This window comes from Takifugu rubripes, chromosome 1 (assembly GCF_901000725.2).
Source record: "Takifugu rubripes chromosome 1, fTakRub1.2, whole genome shotgun sequence".
Classification (NCBI taxonomy): Eukaryota; Metazoa; Chordata; class Actinopteri; order Tetraodontiformes; family Tetraodontidae; genus Takifugu; species Takifugu rubripes.
In genome coordinates this window covers 10,947,706-10,959,906 of record NC_042285.1, presented here as the reverse complement: position 1 = coordinate 10,959,906, position 12,201 = coordinate 10,947,706, and the positions used below count along the sequence as shown (strand labels likewise).

Genomic DNA, 12,201 nt, shown 5'->3' with positions numbered 1-12,201 from the left:
ATACAATAGCAGCATGGTTGTAAAAAGAGGAAACCTGAGACAAATCGGATTTTTAATTTTTTATTGCTTAAACTGCCGTCTGGAACAATCTATACCAAAAGGATAAACATCTTTGCACATAAAAGAGGTCAAACTGAATACAGGATAGAATAGAAAAAGAATGGTCCTCTGATCGTCTACAGCTCTCTGTGCTGCAGGTCTGACAAACTCTCTGAAATTTGGGCTACCTTACTACTCTAAGCCCAGGTTAGGTAAGCTAAGGCAAACTGGGACCGTTGCAGTGTGGCTGAAAACATTGAAACCGATGATGCTGTTATTTACAGGAAAATTGTTCAACAAATGTGAGCCACCCCCTCCCCCCCAAAAAAACAACTTTTCCTGTGGAGGGTTAATATGATGCGCTGTCAAAGGAAACCACATCCACAGAGACCTCCAGTTTGGGGTAAGAATGTGTATAGATGATTACAAACTGTAGAGAAGAATCGGCTCATATAGTCACAACCTCTCTGCTACTCAGACCACCCTGCAATCGGCACCAAATCAAATCTTCAGGATGTACAAGAATACCCCTCAATTCTAAGTAACTGCTCCGAACGAGAACGCAGCAGGAGACGCTCGGCTGTTGTCTTTTGTGGTAACAGACAGTGAGGCAGGAATGAAGAAGCCCATCATCCACAAATTAGCATTAAGATAGAAAAAAAAAAAAAACAATTCATGCTTAAATAGTTGTAAAGCATTTAAGCCAAAACTCAAACAAAGAAGTTGTCGTGGCTGCAGGGCACGTTCTTTAATGCACAACCATTCAAGTGTGATCACTAGATGTTGGAAAAACACCATTCCAAATCAGCCTAGAGAACAGATCACGATGAATAGGGCAGCCAACTTTTCCAAGGCAATAAGCAATGACACTCATTTTGAATAGATATCTGCTTATTCTGCTGCTCCGCTCACCTCTGAGGCTTTCACATACATAAATACTTCAGTCTGACCTGAGGCCACCGCCCACCTGGATACACCTGCAATCGTCCCCTGATCTATTTCAAAGAGCCTGCCACACAATACAATTCCATACTGTTTCAGCAGTTGACAAGAATTTATTTACTTTGTGGCACCGGAGACCTGAAGTAGAATTTATGGAAAAATAAATGTTTACAAAAAGCAGATAAACTTTTCAGATCACCGTCACTCCAAACAATAATGCATCATTTAATCAATGATAATAATATCACTATGATCATTTTAACTACACTATAGTAACATTGTGATTACAAACCATAGCAGAGGTGAGACCAAGGTATTTGGTACATACTAAAAATGAATACTGAAAGAAGTAATACTCCTATTTTTTCCCCTATTCTTTTTTCTTGGATTAATATAGTCAAGGCAGGTCTAGTTTGGTCGAATAAAAGGACGATAAAAGGTTTTGACTACTTCCTGATCACAGCTCCTCCTTCAACTTGGGGGCAGAGGACTCTGCATCTTTGTAATAAGAACTAAATATTTGGCACTAGCCTGGTAGCTGCACAATATCATAAAAACCTTAAGTTGTACAGGCCATCTTCGAACAAGAAAAACAGACTCGCCATCGTATCATCACGTTGATCGAAGGTAACCATAAACGACAAACGCAGCACAACCATCATACAGTTAAGTCCTAAAAACAGCAACATTGGATGCAAATATTTTCTTCCAGGCTTCTACAGGTACTAAGGTCTGAAGTCGTTCATCAAACAGAGTTGGATAAAAATAAAAAAAAAACTCTGGGGGAAGAAGCATTTGTCTGATCGCTTCAATCTAAAACATCACTTGTACAAATTCACCAAAAGCGCCATGTAAAGTTTGATTGTCCTGTCTCAGCAGGCTGAGACTCTAATGTCTTTAAACATCTCAATCCTGCTTTGTGTTTAAGCCTAAAAAGAAAGCGTAACCAGGAATACATTTATAACATAGGTAACGTGATGTAACTGTGCCTACAAGGTAGCGTACAGCAATCGGTACAAGCGCTGGTGAATGGCTGAAAGTCACCTCTGCATGAAGGGTGGTAACCATAAAAAAAGATTTCTTTGTGTAAATGAAACCAGAGCGAAACCAATACAAAGTAGAAGAAAGTGACAAAAAGCAAGTTGCATTGTGGACCCTGGGTCTAAAAGGAGGAAGAGGGACACAGTAGAGAGAGACAAAGAGAGAGCAAGGGGAGGGGGACATGTTCCTTCAGACAGACAGCGAGACAAAGCTGTTGTACTGTTGGATATTACGTTTGAGAATATCTGAACATGGACCCAGGACGCGCTCAAAGCGAGGTCGGTCTAGCTTGACGCACTTCAGAGGCCCACGGGCCACCACGGTGGCGGCGCGAGGTCGGTTCATCAGCAGAGCGATTTCACCTGCAACACACGTCAACAGGCCTGAGCATGCTGCTACTGTGACCAATGAGGCAATGAAAAATACGGCGATTCAAATAAAAGGAGCTTGTGCTGAGCTGTGGGTGGAGATCTTACCAAAGTAGTCAGAAGGCCCTAACCGGCCCACTTCAACAAACTCCTCGTTCTCTGAACGACGCTGCAACACCGCCGCAGAACCCTGAAACGCAGTTTTAGTTGGACTTTTATTGCGGCGATGGATTTTTCACAGCCACGTTTAAAAACAGTCATTTCACAAAATCAGACTACACTTCCTAATTTATGGATGTGGATCATTTATGCAGCCAAACTCTCTGTCTACAAGGAAGTTTGCAGTGGCTGGATTAAGGGTGGAGCCAAACCACCTTCCCCCACGCGACACAACTTTCAGAGTGGTCGGGTGGCCGAGCTGTTCACACTTTGCAACTCTCTCAGCAGGCATGGCCAACTGCGTTCCAATAATACTGGCCATACCAGGTCGCTACCAGTTGATGTTAAAGCTTCTGCTTCCTGGTCAGCAAGATGTAAGCCAGATGTAGCGCGTGTGCATGTGAGTCGCTGTCTGGCCACATTTAGACTCCTCTAGAGTGATTCTCTGGAGTGATTGTCCACTAGAATCACGCCCGTGTGCATTTTATGTTATCGATCTACCACAGAAATTCGGTTTCTATGCGTGTAAGTAAAAGCTCTTAGTGATCAAATGCACAACACCTTAATTTTGCTGATCAGGTTTCACGTCAATGTAACAGCACACCTCTGCCTCTAATGAGCCAGTCTGATACTCTTAGTGCTGGTAGCTTGTAGCAGGAGCAGGTATGGCACGGTCTTACTTGCACTTTGAATTATCCACATGAAGTGCACGAGGTTCAGATAAACATGTCTGAAATGACTATTTTTTCGGTTTCTCAGAGTAAACCCTTATTACCTCTAAGATGATGAAGAATTCATCTCCAGGTTCTCCCTGCACAACAATCTTCTGTCCATCCTCAAACTGGACAGGCTCCAAGGCATCAGCCACAGTCAAACGCTCCCACTTATCAAGAGACTCTACAGAAAACACAAATAATGTGCAAAAAAAGGTCATTAGTGATATTATTACATTAACTTTCAGCATATCTTCATAATCGCACCAAACAGGAGTAAAATGTGTGGTGAGTCCATTGTAAACAGATCGTCTCACCTAAAATAGAAACTTTCCTCAGGAACTCCTCGTACATCTTTCTCTTTCTCAAAGTGCTTCCCTAAAGAAAAACGAATGTATGGACGAGTTAAAAAAAAAAGTTGGAAAAGCATGAAGCTGAAATAGTGGAGAATTTTAGTCTGACTGCACACCACTCGGTCTACTCACCATAAGTATTCTCCTGTAACTGTCTCTGTCAATGCCCCACAGCTTCACATTGGTCTTAGCTCTAACTGTGGCTGCTCTTGGGGTGCCATATATAAGAGCCAGCTCCCCAAAGCTGCCTCCTTCCCCAATACTGGTGACCCACTCATTGTTCACATACACCTGAAAGAGACATAGACAAACATTTAAACCCAAACGTGCAAAGGAAACACAACAACGTGCATTTGTTAAAAACAAGGATCAGATACTAACATCCATCTCGCCCTGGTCAATCACATAAAAATTGTCACCTTCGTCACCTGAGTTAATGAAACAACAGCGTTAGCATCACATTGAGACATGCTATGATAGGACAAATGTTAGTGCGACGCTACTCAGAAAAGATGAATGCTTACCCTGCAGAATAACAGTTTCTCCAGCAATGTAAGTGACTGGAAACATTGCATCAAATATGTCACTGTGAATGAAGAGATTGTTTTTTTAAATTAACATGCAGGAAACATTTGTTTCATAATTATTTCAGTAGAATCCAGCGGTATATACTATTTACAGACTCGTACCTCCTTTCATTGTCGTCCAGGTGTGAGAACAGCACGTTCTTTTCAATAGCTTTGGCCAAGGCTGCCATTGTCTTGTAGTCTTTTGGAATGACCTTTCAACCCAACAAATTCTGTGTTTAGAGGTTTTTCCCTTGATTTGAAAAGTATCCTGGTAATATACCGAGTCTACCTTTCTGACATATGAGGCAGCATCCTCCTCTGTGTAGACCTCTGCACTGAAGGCTCCTCTCCGTCTGCGGCCCTTCACCACGGGGTTCATAGGTGGGGACACCTCCTCATCGCGCGAGTCTGATCGGGAATTGCTAGCCTTCTGCTGATTCTGAATCTGCTTCACCTCTTCCTAGAATTGGAACATTAGACGGAGTCAGCCAACAAGGTTTATAGCTGCGGTCATCGTTCTTTTTATTAAAAAGGTTTTTAATCTTTCGTTTTTAATGTTCAAGCTGTTCAACCAATTTTCCTAGTAAGTAAGCAGCTTTGAATGTGAGTGCTACAAGAGTTTATATACACACAAAGATCTGTTGATGGCAAATAAAGCATGTCCACGTGGTTTACAGTAAAAAAAAAAAAAAAAAAATCTCAATCATTTTTAAGGACAAAGAAATAAAAAAATAGAACAGACACAAACCTTTTCCAGCCTCTCAAAGTACTCCCTGAGGAAAGCCATGGGCCTGTCGGGCCTCGAAGTGCACAGCTGGACAATGCAGTCCTTCAGCAGCTGCTGAATGTTGTGTTTCTGCACATACTGCTCACACTCCCTCAAGCTCCGCTCCTCCTCGCTGCTCGTACTTCCAGATGCCATGACGACAACCGCAACCCTGCTCTGTGACCTCTAACTTTTGTCATGAGGAGAGAAAAACAAAGGAGCCTGAGTGTTTGTGTGTCACGATGATACCGGCCAGAAATCTGAGGATGTGAGAAAAACAGAGCCTGACTGACAAAGTACTGGGGGAAGGGGTGTAGAGAAGTCCGAGTGTTAAAAGTGAATGGTCATATGACGGGATCACACAATTAAGCCACAGACAAATGGATCGCATCAAATCTGAGACCTAATTTTAAAGTCATGGCCGAATAAAAGATTGTGAATGAAGCTACTATGTAACAGGCCAACCCAAAAGAACAAATGCTCTTGCTTCAGGTTACAATATTGAGCAAAGCAGCCTAAGAGTTTGAAGATCGTGTGATCTGCCTCACTGCTTCTGAGCTTGATCAGCCTGTTTAAAACAGGAAGGAGTGCAACATCTGCAATTCAAAGTCAAGAAGCCCAGAATCCAATAGGCTCCTCAGTGCCATCTCTGCAAATGCATCCTTGTTGGGACCGATTGGCATCGTCAAAGAATGCCCAGGAGATTATTAGGAAGAATCTTATTATATAAAGCTTCCAAATAACAACCGTCATAGATAAGCTTGAGGAAGTTACAATGATGTGATGGCTGATATCTGCTGTCACCGCTTAAGGAAATGTGAACGGCATAGTTTTAGGTATCGGGCGTTGATCGGAGAAGAAAACACATCACGTTTTCAATTTAGTAACGGTGAAAGCAAATTTATTTGCACCAAAAAAAAGCGCTGTCAATTAAATTAGAACAAATGCCAATGGAGCGCAAATGACCTTGCGAAACAAATATCATCTAAATTTACTGATAGGGCACACGGGCAAAGTGTGTTTAAAAGGCTATGAACTGAGCAAATGTTTGCAACTCTGCAAACAGTGTGAAATAAAGCCCATCTGCAAAATTGACTAGGTCGAGCAGTTTCAGGAGGAGGCTGCTTGCTGTGGCGGCGTAACTTACTCCAGGCGGGCTGATGCAAACTAGCAGGCACATAGTGACTATTACGATCCAAATACCAGCGAGTGGCAAGTGTTTGATTTCGGTTTTGGTGTGTTTGGTCATTGTTACAAGCGAGAACCTCTCCATTTTCATGTGCAATGTTGCCTGCTAGCTCTATGCAAAGGCAAAGCTCTCCTCCAATGACGCCATCTTGAGTTCTAGCATAAACAAACGAGAAGCGAAGAAAAGAAGAATTCTCTAGCCAGAGACCGGGTGATCCTTAAACTGTCACAAATCGCTAATATTTGCAACAATCTGAAAGTTCTTACCGAGCCCTTCGACGGTGACACGGGATGGATTGTATTTCTCAAAGCGTTCCGTTACCAGATCCTTCTCGCTTCGATTTTTTTTTCCGAGCCCTGGACCGCTGCCCCACCGGATACGGCTGAGGACCAATCAGCAGCCGCCACTGACGTCAATTCTCCTTGTGCTGACATGTGAGCCCGTAACCCCTGGCAACCTTAAAGGGGAATATACGAAATCTGTGACGTCAAGGATATGGTAGTGGGGGATTTTTAAAAATCGATTTATTCTATTAAGCTTGCACGGTAAAGGCTTTTTAAATGTTTTATTAAGCAAAGAATTGATTTGACCCGCTACAAATTTAATAATTAAATGATGAAGTATTCCATTCTAAGTGACATCTTGGTAGACCTCTTTGTCCAGCAGGGGGGGAGTATCCATTTCACCCAATGAAATGATCAAAACAATTCCTCGTGACGAGATAGAATGTGTAAATGCCCAATCGAGCGAGACCTAACACAAAATAGGCGGATCTTTTTTTGATTCAACAGCAGTGGTGACCAATCAGCCCAGGACTTTAAAAAGACTGACCAATAGAAAAGCAGGAGCAGCGCGCTCGCCCTGTATGGGCAGCTAATCAGGATGCAGCTCTGAGAAACGCACCCGCCCATCAGCTGTTTTGTTTTGCTGTGTAGACTTAAAGTTAACAACGTAGAGACAACGCTGTCGACGCGGATCCGGCTCCTCTAACGGGCTGTCATCGTCGAACCGTTATCCAGTATAGATTGAGGAGCGATGACTCGGTGTGGGATGCGTTTCCTCTGAGCCTGTCTGCTTGGACGTTGCACTCCAAGAAGAGTGCGAGCGTGGCGCTTGGACTCGGGGAGCAAAGGAGGGGGAAGTGGGCTACGGCAGGGGTTGACCCGGGCCCAAAGGCCTCCGACCTCGACCAGCGACGTGGAGAGGGAATTTGGCGGCGGGATGGAGACTCAGGATCCGACAGAGTGCCCTGAAGGGCATAAAGGCTTCATTTGTGCTTCATTTAACCAAGACACCACGTAAGCAAGCAACCGGCTGGGCCTCCTTAATTCACCTGGCTGTTGCATAATTGCGTTCGTACTTCAGCATTTTGTTTCATATTTCATAGAAGAGGCACAAACAGACAGGATTCATGTTTGGCCAAAATTAACAGAGACGCTAAATCACTTGAATTTGTCTTCCTCAAAGTGATCTAGGCCAGTGTGATTCTTCTAAAGGCCTGTTTCACATTAAACTGGATACTCATTAGTCGGTAAACCTCTGGCTGTTGAGTGACAAGAATTTATTAAAAACGGACTTTTTTGGAGTCATTCATTTTTCACTGTTATCCAACATAATCCAGGACATACTCATCCCCTCGCGTGTTATACCAAGGTTGTTTTTTTTTTTTAGAAAGAAATAAAACAGAACTATACTGTCCATTAGGATTAATAGACAGCAAAGGGTGAACTTCTTCAGTTACAGGTGTGTCACTTTGTGTAAACATCTGTCTCTGCTAATAAAAGAAGCCAATGGCCAACTGGTCTTTGGGGCCACCTACAGGTGTGACTGATAAGCTTAAACTCTCTGTGGAGGCTGGGCAGATGTGAAATCATCCTCCGATTGACGTGTTGTTGCAGGTCTCTGTCTGTGGGCACCAAGACTGGCTACCGGCTCTTCTCTGTCACTGCTGTGGACAAACTGGACTGCATTCATGAAGGAGGTAATAAAGAACCCTTCACAAACATGCATTTCACAAGCCGGTGTACTTGATGCCAAAATCCTCTTCCTGAGTCTGTGGTCAGATGCACTTTGTTCAGACTTTTGTGTTCCTGCATTTGAATGGCAGAGAGCACTCTCAGTTCTCTAGTTGTCTACATCAGAAATCAACATTTGGAGTAGGTTTGATCCAAGAAGGCCAAACATGAGGGGGAACTGCATGCTGTCAAAGGAGAAGCTCCTGTTTTCACTTTCAATGAAATGTGCTGGCACCATGAGCTTACACCAAAACATTCCTGGCTGTTCCAAGGCACTACAAATATAAAAAACCCTCATCTGTGTTTTCCAGTGGAGAGTCCTGACGTGTATATTGTGGAGCGGCTCTTCTCCAGCAGTCTGGTGGTGGTGGTCAGTCTGTCCATGCCGCGGCGAATGAACGTCTATCACTTTAAGAAAGGTACAGAGATTTGCAACTACAGCTACTCCAACAACATCCTCTCCGTCAGGCTCAACAGGCAGGTACGGACAGGGGACTTATCTAGACGTGAAGGTGTTGCTCCTGCGTTGGGCTGTCGTGCCTGTGTTTATTTACTGTTCTTACTTTGTCTCTGTCAAAGCGATTGGTGGTGTGTCTGGAGGAGTCTGTTTATATCCACAATATCAAAGATATGAAGCTACTCAAAACCCTGCTCAACACACCCACCAACCTCTCAGGTACAATGAGAAGGACGCCTGTGTTTAAACTGAGTGAATTATTATCATTTCTTGGGGTATTGTTCGTCCCTCATCCACAGTGTCATTACATGCTGGCCTGCAGTGATAGTTGGGGGCTTGACGGATGAGAAACAAAATGCAGCTTCACTTGCCATCTCTGCTGTGTTGCAGGCCTTTGTGCGCTCTCTGTCAACCACAGCAATTCCTACCTGGCATACCCTGGCAGTGCCACCATAGGGGAAATCACACTCTATGATGCTAACAACCTGGTGAGGATTCAATTTGCTGTTAACATATAAACAAAAGTTGAGTTCCAGCTGCAGTGAGCTATCTTCAGTCCTGCTTATGGGGTCAAGACTGTGTTGATCCAGATGTAATTTACAGTGTATTTTCCCCCACTTAGAGCACTCTGACGCTGATCCAGGCTCATGACAGTCCCCTGGCTGCCCTCACCTTTAATGCCTCTGGCACCAAATTAGCCAGTGCTTCAGAGAAGGTGTGCAATTAATTGCTAAATCAACAAAATATCCCTCTGTGTTATCGTCAGTCCCTGACAACCCTTTCCTCACCAGGGTACGGTGATCAGAGTCTTCAGTGTTCCTGAAGGACAGAAACTGTTTGAGTTCCGCAGGGGGATGAAGAGGTCAGTTAGGCGCTCACATCATCTCTTTTTGTGTTGATGGTACATTAGGTGCTTTTATTGTCAGAAAATGACTGCCTGGGACGTATGATTAACTATTGTTTATTTCAATGTATTAAAATAGCAGTTTTTGTAATAACAGTTTTCCATTTGTTATCTATGTGTCAGATACGTCAGTATAAGTTCACTGTCCTTCAGTGGAGATGCTCAGTTCCTGTGTGCCTCCAGCAACACTGAGACGGTTCATATCTTCAAACTGGAGCAACACAGTCCCACGTAAGCACACACACTCACACGCACAATAAATGATTTCCCATAAAATAAACCATCTTTATTTGTCTTATAAAAAATGTTCAAATTCAGGCTTTAATTTCTGTGACCACATTTTGTTTCTGTGCTATAAGGAAATTTGTCCTTTTTAATAAACAGTGCCCCCTAGTGTCTTCCACTGTTTGTTACGTAAAACAATTAATTTGTCTTTTAAGGGTTTTCAAAGGGTTTAAATAAATAAAGTCGAAGTTGGGAAAATATATAACTATAATTTAATTATTAATGTCAATTTACCTAATGCTCATAATTGCAACAATCTTTTTCCCATCAGTGAAGAAGAGGAGTCTCCCACATGGTCGGCATATGTGGGCAAAATGTTCACAGCAGCCAGCACCTACTTGCCCACCCAGGTGTCTGATATGATGCATCAAGACCGGGCCTTTGCTACAGTGCGGCTCAACATGTTTGGCCTTAAGAACATCTGCGCCCTGGCCATGTAAGGCAGAGAACAGATTTACCAGAGGGAGCATTGACATGTCATGACCTGTGTGTATCTGTATAGGATTCAGAAGCTCCCACGTCTGCTGGTGGCATCCTCTGATGGCTTTCTCTATATTTACAATGTGGACCCACAAGATGGAGGAGAGTGTGTCCTTGTCCAAAAACACAGGTGCGTTTCACGCTGATATTAATGCGTTAAAAGAAATCTGATATTGACAGTCACCGTGAATAGCTGAAACAGTAATGACCACAAAAAGGTACTTTAATTTGAAATAATTTTATTGAGGTTGTCATCTTTAAGTGGTTTGTTGCACATTGTTAATAATCTAATTATCTGCGGGTGTGTTTTTACAGTCAAATCTTTGTATTTAGCTGGTGAGTCTTTGCCCCTTTCTCCTGCAGGCTGTTTGAGTCTAGCGAGGAAGAGGCGGAACAAAGTGAGGAGAACAAACCAGAATCTGTCCCTCACCAACCAGTCAGCCAATCATATGCTGCTACTGTGGCCCTCCCATCAACACCACCATCCTCTGCCACACTTTTGGGTACAGTAGCCCTTAATTCCAAAGGTCCTAATGAGCATCAGCAATCTTAGTACCTGTCAGTTTTTGATTTCATAATAGAAATGTGTCAGGTATCTCAGTTCAAATGAAGCTGAAATGTTTTTTTTCATTAATGTAGTCTTGACTGGGCCTAAATCCTTTTCAAAACAAGCTTAGGATAAAGCTGTGGGTGTACGCCAATGAGTGTGATGTTTTCAAAGGCCTCACCTTCTTGTTTTGAAAGGTTACTCTGAGGACGGTGGAGCCCAAAGGGGCGATGTGATCCCAGAGCACGAGTTCGCAGTCGGGCCCGTCTGTCTGGATGATGAGAATGAGTTCCCTCCTGTCGGCAACCAGAGCAACTGACCAAACCTTCGCTTGTTGTAGTCAGGGAAGGTAGACAACAATATTCCTGTGTGTGAACCATTGTGGGACACCTACACCTTCCACTTGTACCCCGTTACGTCTTATCTCCCTGGTGTTTCCATGTTTCCTGTTCATATTTCTTTTTTGTAAGGAACGACTGAAATGAATAAATGAGTGGGAATCCCACTCATTTTTACCAAAAACACACCCAGACCTTCTTAACTGAGACAGATTCCAGGTGCATGTGTCGCAACGTGCACAAAAACAGTGGTAACACTGACACAAGGTGCACAACAGGAAATCCTGAAGAAATAGGGATGCTACTGTATTATGATGGATGAACCCTGATGATCAGGCGGTTGCATCAGAGTAGGAGGAGCATCAGTGGTAGTCACCAATCACAACTGCACCTAGTTCTAAATTACTTTATGAACTCGGACAAACCTCTCCCTATTTTCCACCCTAAGGGCATTATTTCAGTCATGATTGAGGGCTGATCAGTGGACATTGTCTCACATGAGCAATAGTTCATTCAGATGGAAGTATGAAATATTTGTTACATTATGTGGAGTAAATATTGACTGACGCAGATGTTGCTGTAGAAACACGAGACTAAAGAGATGTTATAACAGCTGAATTCTGAAGTTGAGCGGGACACTGCAGTGTATCAGGTTGAACCTGATTTTGAACCTGAATCCTGTCATTTACATTTCTTTATGTTAAATAATGTTAAATGCTACGCATCAGATGCAGAGTTATCATAAATCAATATAACGATATATTGGGTTTTTGAAATTTTCTGTCTTTTAAATTTGTATAATGTATATAATAACATTTATAAATGGTACTGTTATACAGTAAATAGCATGGTGATAACCTTTGCCATCAGGTGGCGCTGTTAAAATACTGCATTGGGCTGTTGACTACTGGACATTTGAAATTTCATCAATACCAGAAATACATTAAAGTTGACCAGTTACTCAACATTTCTTCTTGGTTTTTAAACTGTCGTGTTTCATTCCTGTATTAAAAACAAAAACCAAGCCATAAAGTTT

The 12,201-nt window shown here is 42.9% G+C and overlaps 2 protein-coding genes across 3 annotated transcripts; one reads left to right on the top strand and one right to left on the bottom strand.

Moving 5' to 3' along the window:
* Positions 1 to 44: 44 nt before the first annotated feature.
* prkar1ab (protein kinase, cAMP-dependent, regulatory, type I, alpha (tissue specific extinguisher 1) b) lies at positions 45 to 6,556 on the bottom strand. Its single transcript, XM_011604198.2, has 11 exons — positions 6,406 to 6,556; positions 4,933 to 5,140; positions 4,474 to 4,644; positions 4,305 to 4,396; positions 4,140 to 4,201; positions 3,997 to 4,043; positions 3,748 to 3,906; positions 3,580 to 3,640; positions 3,325 to 3,446; positions 2,499 to 2,580; positions 45 to 2,384 (listed from the first exon to the last, which is right to left on the bottom strand). The coding sequence occupies exons 2-11, from the start codon at positions 5,104 to 5,106 to the stop codon at positions 2,212 to 2,214; spliced, it is 1,143 nt and encodes a 380-aa protein (XP_011602500.1). The 5' UTR covers positions 5,107 to 5,140; positions 6,406 to 6,556; the 3' UTR covers positions 45 to 2,211.
* Positions 6,557 to 7,036: 480 nt separating this feature from the next.
* On the top strand, positions 7,037 to 12,192 carry LOC101062299 (WD repeat domain phosphoinositide-interacting protein 1). 2 transcript variants are annotated; one of them, XM_029835641.1, is made up of 12 exons: positions 7,037 to 7,437; positions 8,038 to 8,120; positions 8,466 to 8,635; positions 8,734 to 8,830; positions 9,002 to 9,099; positions 9,234 to 9,326; positions 9,403 to 9,473; positions 9,639 to 9,746; positions 10,072 to 10,236; positions 10,303 to 10,410; positions 10,644 to 10,842; positions 10,893 to 11,035. In XM_029835641.1, the coding sequence occupies exons 1-11, from the start codon at positions 7,361 to 7,363 to the stop codon at positions 10,831 to 10,833; spliced, it is 1,260 nt and encodes a 419-aa protein (XP_029691501.1). In that variant the 5' UTR covers positions 7,037 to 7,360; the 3' UTR covers positions 10,834 to 10,842; positions 10,893 to 11,035. The 2 variants fall into 2 exon arrangements, with proteins under 2 accessions (XP_029691501.1, XP_003961376.1); XM_003961327.3 differs by having other exon boundaries at positions 7,039 to 7,437; positions 10,644 to 10,783; positions 11,025 to 12,192.
* Positions 12,193 to 12,201: the final 9 nt, after the last annotated feature.

Excerpts from the sequence above, each read along its gene's own strand:
- prkar1ab (XM_011604198.2), bottom strand. The coding sequence starts at position 5,106 with ATGGCATCTGGAAGTACGAGCAGCGAGGAGGAGCGGAGCTTGAGGGAG. Across the intron at positions 2,581-3,324 it reads AATTCTTCATCATCTTAGAG|GGTTCTGCGGCGGTGTTGCA; the intron begins GTAATAAGGGTT and ends ACTGCGTTTCAG. Across the intron at positions 2,385-2,498 it reads AGGGCCTTCTGACTACTTTG|GTGAAATCGCTCTGCTGATG; the intron begins GTAAGATCTCCA and ends CGTGTGTTGCAG.
- LOC101062299 (XM_003961327.3), top strand. The coding sequence starts at position 7,361 with ATGGAGACTCAGGATCCGACAGAGTGCCCTGAAGGGCATAAAGGCTTC. Across the intron at positions 7,438-8,037 it reads TCATTTAACCAAGACACCAC|GTCTCTGTCTGTGGGCACCA; the intron begins GTAAGCAAGCAA and ends GTGTTGTTGCAG. Across the intron at positions 9,100-9,233 it reads TCTATGATGCTAACAACCTG|AGCACTCTGACGCTGATCCA; the intron begins GTGAGGATTCAA and ends TCCCCCACTTAG.